An 18041-nucleotide genomic window follows, 5' to 3' on the forward strand; every position below is an offset into this window, starting at 1 on the left:
GGATGGTGATGGTGGGCACAGCCATCATCCCAAAGAAATCAGTTCCTCATGGAAGTGTGTTTTGGCTCTTATGCCTTCCCACCCCAGAAATCAGAGGTGTTGGTGGGGTGAGGAGAAGCTCCTGGAGAACTCCTCTCATACATTTTTTACAGCCAGCAAGGTGAGTTCAGCAATTCCAGTCCTGGATTCACCTCTAATCTCCTCTCTTAAGAACAAGGGATAGGACAAATGGAAATAGTCTCAAGTTGCTCTGGGGGAGGTTTTTAGATTAGATATTAGAGAAAATTCCTTGACCAAAAGGGTGGTCAAGCACTGGAACAGGCTACCCTGGGAAGTGATAGAATTACCATCTCTGGAAGTGTTCAAAAAATGTGTAGGTGTGGTGCTCAGAGACATGGGTTAGTGGTGGGCTTGGCCACGATGGGTTAATGGTCGGACATGATTCCAGAGGTCTTTCTAACCTTAATGATTCCATGATTCTGTGATCCTAATCTGAGAGTCTCAAAAGTGAGGCAAATCTGAGTCTCTGAATGACACTAAAACCATGCAGCTGCACGTCCCAAGGAAGGAGGGTTGAGGGGAAGCCATCTCACCTACAGAGAGCAGTGCCAGCTCACAGTGCCAAAGGACACACAACTATGACCCCCTGGATGAAAGGACAATACCAGACAGTAGGAGGGAAAGGCTGTGGGCAGTAAAACACCTCTCCACCAAGCCTCACAGCTGCAGAGAACCTGACAGCAACCCATTGCATGTAGCATCTTTAGTGTGGACAGGCAAAAAGGGTCTAAAATGAAGCAAAACAAACAATCCTCCCACACAGTGCTCAGCTAGTCCACCAACAGGGATGCCATGGGAAACCAGAAGAGAAACTTACTTGTCAGGTTAGATGAAACTTTTAACCGACCAAGCTCAGGGGATCAGATATACTCACCATCTCTTGGGAGCTTGCAATAGGAACAGGAAGATCTGTAGCCCACAGTAGACACCTTACACTGCAATGGAAGATGGACAGCATGAGGAAGTCATGTTTTGAAGGCAGTGGGTACAACCTGCTCCAGAATTCCAGACTCTGCAGCGTGCTTTCAGAAAGTAACAGCCATGAAAAGTTACAGTGATGGGGAATGGCAGCAGGGGCCTTTGCTGGAATTGTAGGTACATGCTCATATAACTCACAGCTGGGTTTGCCTTGGGAACAGGGCTTTCACACAACTATGGAGCGCACATTTATTCACTAGTCCTTGAGATGGAACTCTTCCCCCTCTCAAGTGATGCTGGATCAAAAACTCCCTGCTAGGCACAATGTTGATTCTAAGGGTCCAAAGTTACCTTGGCATTCTCTAACCTGAATTCACCCCTCAAGCAGTGCTGAAGTCCTAATCTGAGCTGAACTGTAGGTACTGATGTAATTTGGAGAGTTAATAATGAGGTGTCTGCTAACCAAGAGGCAGAGCTGTACAGGCTTGGATGGTTATCCCACCTAGAGCCCCTGTGGGGAGAGCCAATTGTCCCAATTTCACAGCTCTCTCCAAACACAGCACCCCTGACTTCCTCCTTAAGCTCTTGGCAAATGCATTGCTTTTGTTTCATAGCAATTTCTTCCTATGACTGAAGCCTTGTGGATGCTCTAGGGAACAAGAAAGCTCCTTCAGGTCATGGTGTAGCCACTGTATGTCCCCACAGGAACAGTGGGGACATACAGTGCAGCCACCTCAGTGCACTGAGAGCTGTTTGAAACCACTGCTTGAAACTTGTGTCTCCACCTCCAGAGCACTGCAAGCAGAGATGAGGCACAGAGCAACAGCTCTGCTTGCAGCTGAGTGCATCCATCCAGCTGGATGAGGGTCTCTGTAGCCCAGGGTGATCCAGTGGACAAGATGGGACTCTAATTAGAACCAATCCTTTCAAGTCCTGCTGCAAACTCTCAGCCTGTAGTCAGTGGGAATGCAGGCAACAATCCTGTCCTTTCTCCAGCAATCACCTCCAGCCTGCTGCAGCCACAAGTTCCTGTACTGGGAGAACCTCGGGGAGGGCACAGGAACAAACTGACCCTTGGGCAATGGTGCCTTCCCAGAAATGGACCAGTTCCAGCATGAACTAAACTTGGCTCATGCTGCCTAGACTTGGATCCATTTCCCTGCTTCCTTCCCTGCTGCACTTACCACAGCCACAGCTAGACCACAGGTTCCTGTGTGAGGCAGAGGGGTGGTTACACACATGAACCAGAGCAAAGCCTGTTCCATTCTGGCTGGCAAAACCACTGTCTCATTGTGGTTTTTAAGGAGAAAGGATCCACACGCTATTTTCCCTACATTTTAAAAAGGAGCCACTGAATAGGGACAAGGCTGCTCCCTGCATAAAAAATCTGGCTACCTGCACCACAGCAACATGCCTGCAGAGGGGAGACCTAAAACAAGGTAGGCAAAAACACAGTTTAGAAGGGGCAAGAGCTTCAGGGCAGGTATTAATTACTCTGAGGGACTTTGGCCACCGAGCAAATATCCAAGACTCCTCTGAGCTGCCACTGCCAGGAGTGCCAGCAGGAGAAGCAGAAGGCAGCTCTGAGCACATACTCACACGTTTGCAGCGCCAGAACTCTGGGCAGGGAGTGTATTCAAGGGTCACCTCCTTGCCACCGATGGTAAGAGTTCCCTGTTGAGACAAGGGGGTGAATGACCAACATGCCCAGCACACACAGGTTACTCAGAGGCAAAGAAAGGGGTGAAAGCTCTGGTTCCTAAAGGTTTTGCAAGTGAAACAGGGTGAAAGGGGGAGAAAGTCTCCCAGTTCAGTTAGCTGGAGCTTTGCCATGGAAGTGGGAGGGAAACAGCCTGTGCCCTGCTCTAGCATGGGGCTACAAGGCTGTGGTAGCTAGCTCCAGAGAAGGCAGGCAGGAGAGGCCTTGCCACCTCCCAGGAAGAGCAGAGACAAGTAACTAGAGTGGGAAACTGCTGTAAGCTGCTTTAGTCCAGCTGCTGGCAAGGGGCAGCTGGACAGATTCCCTCATGCCAGCCACCACCAGGCTGGCCTCAAGGCAGCTACTCGAGGAGGAATGTGTGGAAAAATCCTCTCAGGTGAGAGAATTTCCATACTTGGGTTAGTCTTCATGCCAGTCATGGCTTTTCTTCAGAGAAATACACCAGAAATGTGCTGCTGGCCCTGCAGTCAGCAGAGCCAGTGCCCTGCAGCCAGCCCTTTTCCCTGCTGAGGCTGGCCTCGAGCACCTGAGCAGCAACACCCGAGGGCCTCCACTGCCCACAGATACACTGCTTCCAGATCCTCAAGTGGTGCTTTGGAGATGTGCCAACACACCCACAAGCTCTGCTGAAATGCAGATAAAATGGGTCACAGGTACAATCCCCTGGCTCCTGCCTGGAGCAGCAATGATTGCTGGTGGCTCCCATCTGCCAGGGACAACAGGCCATGCCTGGGCACGCAGGATGCAGGCAGGCCAAGTCACAGATGCACACAACCATGAGACATCTCCTGTCACTGGAGGCACTGCCAGACCAGGCAGCCTGGATCCCCCAGTACCACAGTTTGAGACTCAGTATCAATGGAGACCCAGACCCAGGTCTCCCAAGTCCCAGGAGAGCAGCTGCCTGACACACAGACAGATGTCAGGGACCTGTAAACAGTCCCAGCCTGTTTTGGGGACCTCTGCTGAGTCAGAAGCTTCCCAGGTACTCTGACCCAGTAGCCTCACCATGCAAAAACGCCCAGTGCAAACCATGAGCACAAGAAAACAAGTTCCCAGAGTTATTATTCAGAAATCATGATACACCCATGCATGAACTGCTCTGCAGAACGTGAGGGAGATGCTGGGGAATATGCAAAGTGGGAGTGAAGAGTTCATAGAAGGGAATCACTGAGTGGCAGTACAACAATCCTTTAACTCCTACGAAAGAACACGGCAGGGTTCCACCACCTCCCCTCTTCACATCCTGCCTTCTATGAACCAAAGCCATCCTTTCCTACCAGGCCTATGTTGAACACTTTGAGGGGTTCCTTTGTGCCACCCAGCTGTTCAAGCACTTCTTTCCAACATGGATCTGCCTTTGCCTGACAGAAAGCTGAGCATTTCTGGACCTTGCCAAAGGCTGGTGTGTGCACTCAGAGCACCCTGCTGCACCTTTGGAGAATCTGCTCAGGGTCTATTCACAACAGGGAGCATTGCTCACTTCACCTCTCTACAAGAGGCTTTGCACCCTCTTTAAGGCATGTGAGGAAACACAAGTGAGAAAGGGAAGTGGAAATCAAGGCTGTCCCACTGGAACTGTTGGTCCTTGAGACAACGTGCTCCCTCTCCCAAGCAGGGTACCCACCACATCCCAGCACACACTCAAGAGATGGCAGTGCCAGGAGCAGGCTAGAAATGCCCATGCCTCAAGACACACTGAGCAGAGGCAGGAGGAGAAGGCAGGGTGCACATCCTCATGAGCCCAGGGAAATCCTTGGGAACAGCAGCCTCTCACCAGGCAGCTGCAGCCCTGCCTAGGAGCTCAGGAAACAAAAAACTCGATTAGAACACATCTCCTCTGGCAGGGGCAATCCATCACAGAGCTTCATCCTTCTACCAGACATTGAGGACAAACCTTGCCAGAAAGCCTGAAGATTATTTTTGGTTTTATGGAAAATGGTATTTAAGTGCATGTTGTGCTGGTGGTGCTGGTCCCTTCCGCAAATTCCATTTTCGGAGGCTGCAGAAAGTGTCACTTGCATAATTACTCCCTGATTTCCCTAACACCCTGCTGATTGCCTGCTCACTTTTTCAGCAAGCTCTCTCTTACTGATTTCTTCTTGATAAAGTAATTTTCAAGGTTGCAATCATCATTTAACTCTCCAAAATGAGTCTTTCACTTAGGACACACATTGTCAGGATTCAGTGACTTTGAATTCCTCATTCTCCCATTTTGGTACTAGATTCCATCACAAATATTTTCAGAATCTTTTTTCTCTAGTGCCTGTCTCTGCTTACTCTCCTTCATCTAGATCTTTTACTGTGCAAAAATTTTTGGATACTACTCTAAATTTCAGTCCAATTGAACAGATTTCAATTGAGCAAATCTTGGTGAAATGACAAAGATTTTCTGAAAATTTCAGGGAACAGTGCTGGGGAGGGGGGGAAAGGGTAAGCTCAAAGTATGCCATATATTGTGTCTGGCATCATATTTCTTCCAAATTCAGGCATTTTGTCCTGGACTTTTTCACCAACCTGCACTATGTCTGTTAATTCCTCTGTATTTTCAATACCCTGTACTTTGGAGCAGCTTGGCTTTTTCTAAGTCAGAGTGAAACAGAAATGTCTCTCTGGTCTTCCCAGTCAGGAACCTCCCCCTCATAACTAGCAGTAAACACAGAGTTGACTCACCAGTGAAGGGTTTAAAAGGCAGCACAGCTTTGCAGCACCAGGACAGCAAGCTCTCAGCCATGGAAATGCCCACATTTCCAAGGGCATGAACAGATTCTACTGTTTTCTGAATTGCCAAATTCATCAAAACAGAGCATCAGGACTTTACTGCTGGGAGCAATGCTTTGTGCTACTGTTTAATACCTTTCAAACATAGTTATACATGGATTTTTTGCTTAGAGACCATTGGAGATGCAACAGTGAATTCTAATCTAAGAGATACAATTCAGTCTCAGCCAGTTCAGCTACTAAAAAATCTGCCCTATGGCCAAGTATGTAAATAGTCCTGTCAGCAGACTGATCCGTGGAGCAACCCTGCCATGAGATGGTCCTAGAGAGCTGTGCCAGGAAACCATAAAGCCTGTTTGCAGAGAGCACACACAGTGCAGCCATGTCTCAAAGCTCTTCACTGAGCAGGGACAAACCCCACAGGAACATGTTGCTTTTACAGAGGGAAAGAAAAAAGGAGAAAATCCCTTAGCCATGATATCCACAGGTGATGCAATCCTTCTGAAAGCACTTTGGAGACTGTGTCAGCAGGGCACAGAGCTTCAGCAACAAAGCTAGTTTCACTAAAGCAGTTTCCACGCTTTTTGTTCCCAAAAGTAGCATTAAAGAGTACCAGGAAGGTAGGCCTACCTGTGAGAAAAAAGCCAGACCACACCCTAGGACATATCACGCCCACTTTTGAAGTTTGGTTTAGCTCACCTCTAGTTTACCCTGTGTGTAACAGCACTGCTCAGCACAGAGCCCAGCCTGGCTCTGCAGGTACCTGAGCACTCTGATCCTGCTTCCTAGGGAACCTATGGAGCTACTGCCAGGACCAGGAGACAGCCTGCTGCAGGTCAGGCACTGCACAAGCCACTGCTTCAGCTGCTTGTCTGTCAGTTAGCATTTACTGTTAGCATGCTGGGCTTTTTCATGCTTGTTGACAGCCTTTTAATGATGATGACTGGGGGTTGAGGAGGGGGAGAACTTGCCAAAAAAGTATCTCTTTGCTCTCAAGACTGAGATGACAGAATACAAATCATCAGTGTCAAAGCTTTTGCTAACTGTTTCTCTGAAAAAAAATTAGAGCATCCAAGAGTGACCTAGAAAATTGGAAATGTGGAAGGAGAGCTCTCGGAACACAGCCACTCCCTCAAATAAAACCAGGCTTCTCCTTTAACTGAATCTATCCAAACACTGAAACCTTCAGTAAAATTTAACTTTTGAGCCTCCAAACAATGAGCTGACATGGTTCCAGTATTCCACCCCGCAGGTCATGCCCAGGCAGCTACAAGGGGGACTGTGAAACCACACGGAGATGTGGATGCAGCAGCCAGCACCACCATGGACTGCTGTGGAGGAACGTGCTCCAGCTCTTCCAGAGGGATGGCAACAGCCATCCAGCCAGGATGCCACCATCCCTGGTCACAAGGAAGACCATAAGTTCCTGATTTAGTGGAACAGCAGTTGTCAGTCCCACCTTTACAGACAACACACCTGGGGTGGCACACATCAGTTTTGGAACAGAACCAAGGCTCAGCTACCAAGCACCCAAATCCACAAGGATTACTAAGCCAAACTTTTCTTCTTGGCTACAACCCCAAGGCAGTGTAGGAGATGCCTCCACCACAAGTGAACCATTCTTCAGACCCCCTTTAGGAGCTGGCTCATGCACAAACCAAACACCACATCAACTAATTATTTCCTAATATTGTTTGTGGTCTGATTAAATGGAAAATATCTGTACTATGAACTGAAAGGTTCAGGTATCCTTCTCGCTGAGTAATAACCAAGCTGGAAGACTGGTTATGTGGTTCAACACAATAAAAATTAACTGAAAATACCATTTGTAAACAGATAAAAAGCTGCATACGAAGATTATGACAAAAGAATGCTTATGGGCAGCACAGTAAAGCAGTCACATTAGAATACCAGCACTAACCTTGTTTACATGATGTTAATTCAGCCCTCTTCTGCATATTTACTATAATTAGGATGGTTATTCAAAAATCAGTATACATCCGTCATTTAAAAATTATTTTAAATGATTAATGACAAGTGTTTATTGCCTTGGGAACGCTCAGACACTACCCCAGGAGGCAGTCTGGGAATGCAGTGGATGCCCCTGGTCCCAGCAGCACTTCCCAGAATAAAAAGCTCTTGCCATCCTCAGGGTATATTCCAGCCCTGGCCTCCAAATGCACTGGATGGCACAGCACAGGAGACAAGGGGCTGACAGCACAAGCCAGGTTATCTAACTGGAACTGCAAATCAGAATGCATTCAGGTTCTGCTCCTATTTGAGTATGGATTAGAAATGCAGATTTAACAGCCCCCAACCACCACACAATGCAAGTTATGTAATGGCATCCTATTCCACTGGCATGCACCATGCAGAGGCTGAGTGGGAGCTGGCAAGGAGAGCACAGGGTTCTCTCCCTACACAGGATTCACCTTCAAATTAGGCAGGCAGGTAGGTGAGATCAAACATCAAAGGTCTCCCTAACTACCCCCAGCTGCTTGTGGAATTGAGGAAGCAGCAGCTTCTTGGGATGAAGCAGAGGGCAAACACCTGGGAGGGTAAGAGACTAGCTGGATATATTTCAGAAGATCATCTCAGCCACAGAAACTGGCTTCTCATCCCCTGTTTTCCATATGCTGAAGTTTTTATCCCTGAATTCATCAGCAGCTGCTCTACAAGGGACTCAACTGCACAGAGCAACAGGCAGTACATGTGCTTACCTCTGACAAAAAGCAGATGACAAAAGCTGTGAACCCACAAACCACAATCCATCTGTAATTAAACAGTCAGAAAATGGAACGTGACATGGAGCTGAAGAAACAAGAGCAATCCAGGCTGCTGCAGGGTACTGCAGCAATCTGGCATTTCCTATAGCAAAAGAACTACAAGCAAATTCCTCATGAAGTGGGATTTTCCCCAAGGCTCTCAGCCTCCTTCTGGAGTTCTCAAACCAGTTGCAGCTCAGGGATTGCTTTTTATTGGCCTGATCTAGCAGTGCATCCAGCACTCTACTGCTGAGTGGCTGACAGCCAAGGCAGAAGATCCAAAATATACAGGGGAAAAGGATGGTTTGAAAAGTGGTGGATCCCTGAGGAATTGTTACATCACCAAATGGATCCAAACAACTTTGCTGTGCACTATTATTACAGATTTCCATCAAGGCTAACACTGAGATGCCAACTGACAACATAAACACTGTGTTAGTGGTCACCCAAAGAGCAGGATATTTGGCTCTTGGGCATCAGAGAGGCTACAGAGCTGAAGAGCACGTGGCATCACCTTGCAGCATTTAGCAGTAAGGCATTCATTTCAACAGTGATCCAAGGCTAACCAGCATGGCATGCTCAGGGCTCCTGGTCTTCAGGGTCAGAGGAGGCCTGAGAGTGAGAGCCCAAAGCTGTCACCATCCATCCTGAGCTGACAGAACACTGCTTCAGGCACACCACTGGTGGGCACGTTAAACAAAACTGGCACTAACACAGAACTAGGCATTAGGAAGATAACTGAGAGAGTCCTAAACATTCAGTAGCTAAATGTAACAGATTAAGATGCTATATAAGGATTATTTTAACCCAGATAGCTCCTGGTACCTCTTTTTCAAAGTCCTTTTATTGAAAACCCATTACCCACTAGCACTGGGACCATCTCCCCTGCCCCACAAGCTTCCATGTCTACTTGCTCCCTCCTCAGGCCCCTTCCTGCCTGGTTATCCAGGCCATTTGTCCTTCAGCAGAAGGTGCCAGTCTGCATGCTTTAAGTATCTTATTTCCACAGACACCCCAGCTAGCCTGCTGAGACACCTCCAGTTTTCTTCCTACGGTTTCTAAATTCCCTGGATACCAGCCATCCCCTTTTTAAGCAAGTCCCAGTATCTTTCTAGAGCTCACCTCCCCCCACCGATATCCTTTTCGCAAATACACACAGAAATTGCTTTTCAGACTATGCCAGCTCTCTACATTTTAATGCTTGAATTTTGAACTCCAATTCAGTTCCAAGTTAGGACTCTCAAAGTGCTTATCTTTTAAACACAGCATTTGCTTTGCTTGTCAGCACTCTCAGCCCTGCTCTGAGAGCACCAGCACGGTGGGCACAGGCAAGCTCCCAATTACAGCTCCAGGAAGGATCACAGCGATGTGCCACAGCTGGGGAGAACACACAATGTGCTCAGCACCTCACGTGCTCAAGGGCCAGCTCTGGGCAGCAGGTGATATGAATAGCTGCTGCATTTCACCCTCTAAGTAGATTTCAACCTGTCTGAAAGTTTTCTTTGATCCAGTGAAGCCAAGTGGACTTTCACATGCCACTCAAGGCCCTAATGCATCTCCTCCTGGCTAATGCCAACCTCCAGCTTCCCTCACTCCTCTGAAGAGGGCATCTTTGCAGATCAGCTTATAGGATCACTGGGAAAAAAGTGGAAATTTTAAAATGAAAGCCTTTCCTTTACATCATTAAGGAGTCAGAAGATGATTTCTAGAGTCCACACAGTGAGGATCGGGGGACAACAGCTCAAAGAAGCACAAGTTCTGTGCTCTGGTGTTACTGGCTGTGCTTCCACTCCACAGCTAAGAGAAGCATGGATGGTTAAGGCCATATAACAAGGTAAGTGTAGGAGACCATGCATGTGAGTTTCTTTAACAGCTGGACTTGACCTTATAGTTCTTTTCCAACCTCAATGATTATAAGTCAAACACTCACTTTCATGCTCAGAAAAGTATCAGTCAGGTTGAATCCTCTATTTGAAAAATATACCTAAACTATCAAAACTTAAGAGTATTTAAATATTTAGCATATTGAGTATCATTATTCACAGATGGCTCTAGGGAAGGATCCACATGGCTCTGCCTCATCAATATTCCTTTACTTTTCATGGGCTACTGCATGGACAATGTTTGAACAACAGCTGCTTCACAGACCCCCTTCTCTCCCAAGACAGGGACTTCCCTCCTCTCTCCAAAATGCTGCTCTACTGCCTAGACATATTTCTCACTACTTTTTTTTTTACATGGCCACCTTTTTCCTCAAAGGTAATCTCATCCCATCTCACTGTTAAACAATATAAAGCTTAAGCACATTAGCACAATGCACTAATCCAGTCCAGGACCTTCCTGTGCACCTCCCTCAGGGATACTTTACAATTAGCAACGGCCAAAAGGAAGCTAGGAAACAATGAGGAAACACCCAGCACCTTAATCATAGGTTTGAAGTACAAATATCAAAACCCTAAAGAGCAATTCCAATGCAAAATCATGGTGGAAAAAAAGTTAGGCTGTAAAGCTCTGTCTTAAAGGGGCAAATTTATTGCTAGACAATTTAATTAAGCATTTGAAGACCCCACACAGAAACAACACATGTTCTTCCAGTGGAGCATGTACCTATGGGATTGCACACCAATTCCAACACCTGCACAGGGAACAGAACTCAGGGTGTTCTGTGCAGCAGCAAACATTTGCTAAGAACACAGCAACTGTGATGGGGAAGGGTGTGCTCCAGAGGCTCCTCCAGACATGCCTCCAAACTACATTCAGAGCCCCCCCTGGCAGTGCCTTCTCTGCAGCCCAGGCAAGCTCCCTGCAGGACAGTCTCTCTGCTGAAAGGAAATGACCCAAAAACCCTGGGAAGAGGAAGTATCTCTGAAGAAATGAGGGTTTTATCCTTAGAGACATCATTTCTGAGTATTCCTAGATTCCCAGTTAATGACAAAAGTGTGTGTTTGATACTGCCTCCCTCAGGATAAGAGCCCTGCCATTTGCCACCAGCAGTGCAACACTTACCTGTGTCATCCCAATGATGATTCCCAGCACACCACTGTGACCTTGATGTGGCCTGTCCAAAAGCCATATCCAGATCCTTAATGCTCACACCTGGACAGAACATCAAGGCAGCTGGCCCACCTTCAGGCTGGCACCTGTACAGATTTCTGTGTCTGAGCAGATGCTGCCTCCTGAGAGTTCTTCTTAGGAGTTGATTTGGAAAACAGCTGCTTTAACCTCTTGGCTCAGTATTTGCCAAGAAACCTGACACAGCATGAAAACAGTTATCCAAGCCCTTTGGAGGGAAATGATTATTCCCTGCCAGCCTGGCTTGGGTGCAATGTAACACTAGTGGATGTCATAGTTCCCTATGGGACCCAGCACCTCTTCCTTTTTCAGGGCACTGAGGTTTAAGAGGTTCATTCAGGCAACTGCACTGCACAAAGTCCAGAGGTAAATTCAGATAATTCCTTCCTGGTCAGTTCCCAGAACTGCTGAAGAAAAGAATTTAGTGCCTTGTCAGGGTGCAGAAGTAGTGATTCTCCAGGCTCTGGTGGCTGACCTCAGCTCTTTGGGAGAGTACATCCAGAGTGGTGAGTGTGCAGGACAGTAGTTCCTCTGATAACCCTGACACCAAGGAAGGAAAAAAAACAGTTCCCTATTGTGCCACAAGTGCCTCAGCATGGCTGAATTCCTAAAGGATAGGGAAGGGGAAAGAGCATGCACAGAAATCTCTTTGAACTGCCACATAAGCTGCACAGTAGTGGGTGGCTCAGATGTTGTGACTTTAACCCCCTGTGGGACTTTAATACCTGGTGGCTCAGGACAGAGACTGGCCCATGCAGACTGAGGGCAGCCAAGCACAGGGTACTGCCTGCAGCTCCCTGTGTGCTGCTCACCTCTCTGCAGCAAGCACTGGAGCACCAGAGAGCTGATGCTTTCAGCTGTTCCTCTTAGAGCCAGATGGATCAATCATTTGCCTGTCATCAGGAGGTGTCTGTGAAACTTTCTGGAATTCACTTCTTACATTTAGTGATGTGCCCAGTACACACTGGAAGGAAGAAAAAGAGATGGGCTGAGTTAATGGAAAGGACAGAGAAGGCAGCAGTGGCAGTGGACACACTACTTCCACATGAACCAGGCCCAGAACAACAGCTTGTCAGGGAAAAAAAAATCCAAACCATCTCAGCACTCCTCTCCAGTGATATCACAGGTTGGGAAGAATCACTCAGGCTTTCAAAACTTTAGGGCTATAAACAGTAAAACACCTTAGTCATCATATCATTAATGTACAGCTTTGCACCGTGAGAAAGCTTCTTAGTGAGACTTCTCAACCTGGTATTAAGTGTATGAAAATATATCTTGGGATTCTTAAGACTTAAAATTACTTTCTCTGTTAACTCTGCTCCTGAGATCCTTGATGGAAAAGTACATCAAATGTTGCTTGGGCTTTAAATGCCATCCTGGCTCAAATCTGGTTCATGAAGCCCATCTGAATATTGCTAATTTCCTTGTTAGACATGGACTGTACATCACAAAAAATGAAGATTTCCCCTGTTGTCTATGAAAATGGGAGAAAATTACTTTCATTCTCTTGTTCTAAAGACAGAGTTTTAAATACTTAAATCTTACGTTTACAGCTTTATGGCTTTGACCCTCATTAAAAATGTAATTCCTTACATGATAGACTTGATTTTAGACCCCTGTCCTTCAGAAGCTGTTTGTTCATCCTGTGGAAAGCATAACTAACTGAACTTATAGGTGGCCTGAAGAGATGGAGATGCAGGAGGCATGTTGTTGGATGCAACATCTGGTAGCTGTCAACACATACACACAGTGCAAGAGCACCACAAAATAAACCTTCAGGCAGACTGCTCCTTTACATCTGATAGCTTTTGTTCTGCAGAAGCCAGGAAGAACTTTCCACCTCCGTCCTACATCTCCTTGTACAAAACAGCTCCAAGATTTTCCCACACAACCCTCTTCTGGCAGCAATTGTAGCCAGGATTCAGTAAGTTGGTCACACAGTGCTATTGAGGACCTGTCAGTGGCTGTCCCATTCACAGATTCCCTCATATGATGGAAGAAGAAATTCTCCCCCTTATGTGAGAGGACTGGGGAAGTTGGTGCCTTTCCTCAGCAGTGCAGAGGGATTTTGCCTGCCAGCACTCTCATTGCTCTTCCCCCTCCTGTGTTTCCTGGTCCTGCACAGATGCAGAATGACAGCAAAACTCCTGATCTCTGATCTTGTAGCACACAGTGTTTCTTGTGCTCTCTGTAGGTATTAAAGCTTTAATAAGAGTCTAGAAGGTGCCCTGTGGCTAGCAGGGGAATGGGGTGGATAATAACTCTGTGTCCTCCTGTGTTAAATACCTGTTTCCTTGTTGCCTGTGATTGATGGATAATGACACAATAGCCCATTTAGGCGTGCCACCCCCATTTTCCACTGTAATAATTTCATTTCTAGACAAGAACATTAACAACCCAGTTACAGTCGAATGGAAACAGAAATTCACAAATAAAAGTTGCTGACTGCTAGAGCTTTGATCTTCCATCTTCAAACTTGAATCTGAATTTAATATTTTACTCGCATGAGTCTCACAACCAGAGCAGAAAACAGCAAAATGCAATGTACTCCTTTGGAATGAACCCCAATTCCAGACAGCCAAACTTCCATTATTTAAATTGAAAAGGTCCTATACAAACTCAGCTGGGAAGAAAACAGAATAAAATCTACATCTGAAGGGAATTCCAGCTCTCTCTCACTATCAAAACCCTAGATACATGATTTCTACAGAAGGGCAGGCAGACCATTTCTTTGAAGAGAAGGAAACAGTGGTTCTGCCTTCTTCCTTAACCCCAGGAAGCGCGCAGTTCAATATTTTTTTCCACCTCTGGAGTCAACATTTTACCTTCCTGTTCCAGCAATCCAACACCAGCAGTGCATCAAATAATGGAAAAGCAATCGCTGCTCAGATAGCACAAAAGCATGAACGAACAGTTCTGAGGCTGAAGCTCACAACAACGACTCATCAAATGAAAACTGCAACATTTTGGTGTGCTCCCACTTATCAAAACAGTCCAGATGGAGTCCTAGCATTATAATCTGGCTCATATGCTTGTAAAACATATCTGGTGTTCCCCTCGACATTGCTGGAATTAGGCTGAGGACTCATTGGACTCAGCCCAACAATTTCTGTCACCTCGTTCTCAGTGACGGGTCCTGTGCAAACCATTATGGCAAAACCGTGATAGGAAATGGTCTCACTCTGGAAATGAAAGTTGTGGTGCATTCACTGAGATGTCTTGATTCATGACTGAACCAGTCCAGACATTTCCCTCTCACTGACTGCTCATCTCCCTTAAGACTCTTCAGTGGTATCATCAGCACCGTCCACTTCTAAGAGTACAGAGGGAATTTCTGAGAGTGCAGCTGCAGCTTGGTTAGTCACCAGCTTACTTAGAGGATGACTTCAAAAGCATCAAAGCAAATTAGTGGCATGAGTCCTACTACTTTCATATAGGAGCTTGATCAAGGGATTTTACAACCTAATCCAAAATCCCCTTCTGACCATATACACAATCTATCAACTGCAGCACCACAGTCTGTCCTACACCTGATTTACCATGTTCCTTTGAAGTACTCTGAGGCTACAAGGCACACACCTTCCAATTGGTTACACAGGGATATATTTAAAGTTTCTACAGATCTTCACAGAAAATCAACTAATGATGAATGCAAACTCAATTAAAAAACATATAGTCTGTGAGGAAGAGCAGCCAGCAGTAAACCATGGCTCTGTTTTAAGGTGAAACTGCACCTATAGGTAGCATACACAGCATAATCTATGACTAAGATTTCCCCACTGGCACACAATTATTCCATTAACACATTAGGAGGAGAGGACCTGACAGCTACAGAGACAGGGTGCCATCTGTACCCTGCCCATGCATCCAAAGATTACTTCAAATCTTTCCTAGCTCAAGGCAAGATCTCACCTAGAAATGAATTCAAAGGATGAGTGTTCCAGATGCCTCATCACTCAGGAAAATGCTCTGTGTACTGAAAATGACCAAACCAAAGCTGTTTCTTAGGGAATGCTCTGCCAATGAGTCCTCTACAACACAACTTTAGCCCTATGGAAGGGGCAGAGGCAGACTGACCCATGGTACACACTGCACTTTGCATGCAGAACCTTTCAAGTACCCTCATTTCTACAACACCAGTGCTGGGCATGACCAAAAATCCCACTGTCCCATGTTGGTTCCTCACTCTGAGCCACCAGTGCAGGGAATATCCAACCTTTTCCTGCCCAGTAGCTGTGAGTGATGCAGCACAAGTACTGATATATCAGATCACACAGCCAATCAACCAGAGAGGACTGGACACCTGTCTTGTCAATCACTCACAGATCAAGTTACTGAAACAAATTTCAGGAAATCACAATTATTCCCTCCAGCTCCTGGCATTGTAAACAGAACATCTAATCCAACAGAGAACAACTTGATTACCGAGGCATTTATAATCTATAGGGAAAGAATGGTTATTTCAGAGTTACACCATCACACAGATTTGTTAATGTCAATGGGCAAAAAATTGCAACAGACCCATCACCAGAACAGAAATGCAGGGGCCAGGAGGGAGAGCAGCTTCATTTTGGAGAAGGGTAGGGAGTGATACTTTATGTGAAACAACCTATTTATATAGCAGCCCAAGCCAACCACAGCACACAGAATAGATAATTCTGTAATATACAGCAATATTTGAGTCCTGAGATAACCCTGCTGGGCCACACATCCCCAGCAGCAATCAGAGATACTGAGGAAGTCCCATTTAAGCATGTGCTGCATGCTCAAGCCAGCTCACCCAGAATCTGTCTTCTGGGACAATCCCATTGCAGAGCAGCAGTTCAGCAGCAGCAAACACACACAGTCCCACCACATGGGTAAGGTGAGGCTGAAGGAAAAAGGAGGACAGGATTTTGGAATACGAGCAGGTAGGTGGAGGGACATGGCAAGCTGGGAATCACACAAGTAGAGCAAAAAGATGCAGCTTCACAACTCTTCTAGTGAAAAGTGAACTTATTTTAAAACACATTGGATAGCATGGTTTGCTTCTTGAGGCAAGGCAGGACAGAGCTGCCAAGAAGGAGGTTGTAGTTTTTTTATCTGGGAAGGGCTGGAGAAAACACATTGATGGGAAGCTACTATTGGCTGAAAGGAAGAGTGTGTGAAGTCTCTGGCAGAAGATCTCTTACAACCTTCTGTGCCAAAGGAAGAGGGACTAAGAGGATTCACACGGCTTGGAGAGCTGAGATGACAGAAGATGTTGAGAAGACAGAAGAGAAAAAGGTCCAGAGAAATATTTTTGGTACTTTTTGGCAGTTACATTTTACAACAAAAGCCACCCTTCTCTGCACATGGAAGGTCTCTGCAGCACGCAGAGATTAAGCCAGTCCTTCCAAACAGGCAGTGAGTGCATTTATCACAGTTTCATTGCAGGATACACACATGGACACCCACGCACCCAGCCCTGTCACAGGTCACTGCAGGCAGATCCAACTGCTTATTCACAGTCAAGTGCCTGCCCAGCTGCAGGAGCTCCCCACTGCAGGCATCCATACTCATCTCCAAAGCTGACAACTCCAGTTAAATGCTGGTACAATGCAGTGATTAGTGAGACACGAGAGGGAATGAAAAAATGATTGACTCAACATGTCAAGCCTCTGTGATGTAAGCCCAGGGTGAACTCGTGACAAGGTCACACACTGAATCAGATACAAAAAAAACTCAAATCAGCTCTGCTGCCTGGAAATCCACTCATCCACTAGCCTGTGGAGAGAACTTTCCATAGGTCAGGTGGCTCATTAAAATTCCTCCACAATGTACATGTTTCCCAAACCATTGGGATGTTTACAGAAGAAACTGCCGAGGTATACAAGCCTTTCCCTCACTCAAAGTGGAAGACTCCAAAAGCAGATTTCTAGAAATCCACAATCAAAAGCAGGACAGGCTTCGTGGGGGTGAGGGAGAGGAGGGGAAAAGGAGGTGCTAATGACACAACCTGAGCAAAATCCACACATCTGATATGCAACAAGAAAAGCAGAATATAAGGCCACCTGTGGATCCAAGGAGAACAGATCAAAAGCAAGGCCATCTCCAGCACCCTTAGCCTAACACACAAATGGATTTCAGTGTATTTGTGGACATGCCACCACCACCCTCAACTGCAGGTTAAAGCTAAAGAGACAGAGTGACATTGTCAAGTGAATAAATGAAGGATACCAGACAGCCCGTGAAAATGCATTTGAGGCAGGTGTCATCTTCCATTACAGCGGGAACCTGGCAGACTCTAGAAAAAAAAATTCTACACTCCACAATTAGGCCCATTCTACCAAAAGGAAAGCAATTAGTTTTGATGCTTGAACACACATTTTCTTTTACAAATAGCAACACACTCCCTGTACCACAGGCTTCAATAAATACCCCAAGGTTACAGGTCACAGGAGAAGTTCCATGCTCAGGATAAGCACAGGCTCCTTCCTTATTTAATTGGGAAGCCACACAGAGTTGTGGCTTGTTACTGCAAATGTTTTCAGGACAGAAAGTCCTAAGCTTTGCCTGCTTGTCACAGCATCTTGTGGATTTTAACACCAACAGCTACAGTGAAAAGCCTGTGAAATATGATCTGCACCAGAAGCTCTGTTCACACAGAATACAGAAAGGCCCTGCAGTGAATGGATACAGGAAAATAGGCTCAGAGCACGAGAAACACACAGTTGATATTTCTAGTTGCACAGGAGTGGGACATGCTCGAGTGAGCACCCACCAAATCCAGTAAGAATCCCTCTTACTCTCTCCAGTAAAAAACA

At 46.2% G+C, this 18041-nt stretch overlaps 1 protein-coding gene across 1 annotated transcript in view; it reads right to left on the minus strand.

Moving 5' to 3' along the window:
* RBM6 (RNA binding motif protein 6) overlaps positions 1–18041 on the minus strand; it is a 53803-nt gene that overhangs the window by 13910 nt on the left and 21852 nt on the right. Inside the window, exons 6-7 of the mRNA XM_066558199.1 lie at positions 2578–2652; positions 935–995 (exon numbers count right to left, since the gene is read on the minus strand). Of these exons, the coding sequence (XP_066414296.1) occupies positions 935–995; positions 2578–2652 (136 nt within the window). The remainder of the gene's footprint in view (positions 1–934; positions 996–2577; positions 2653–18041) is intronic.

Source organism: Molothrus aeneus, chromosome 12 (assembly GCF_037042795.1).
Source record: "Molothrus aeneus isolate 106 chromosome 12, BPBGC_Maene_1.0, whole genome shotgun sequence".
NCBI classification, from domain to species: Eukaryota; Metazoa; Chordata; class Aves; order Passeriformes; family Icteridae; genus Molothrus; species Molothrus aeneus.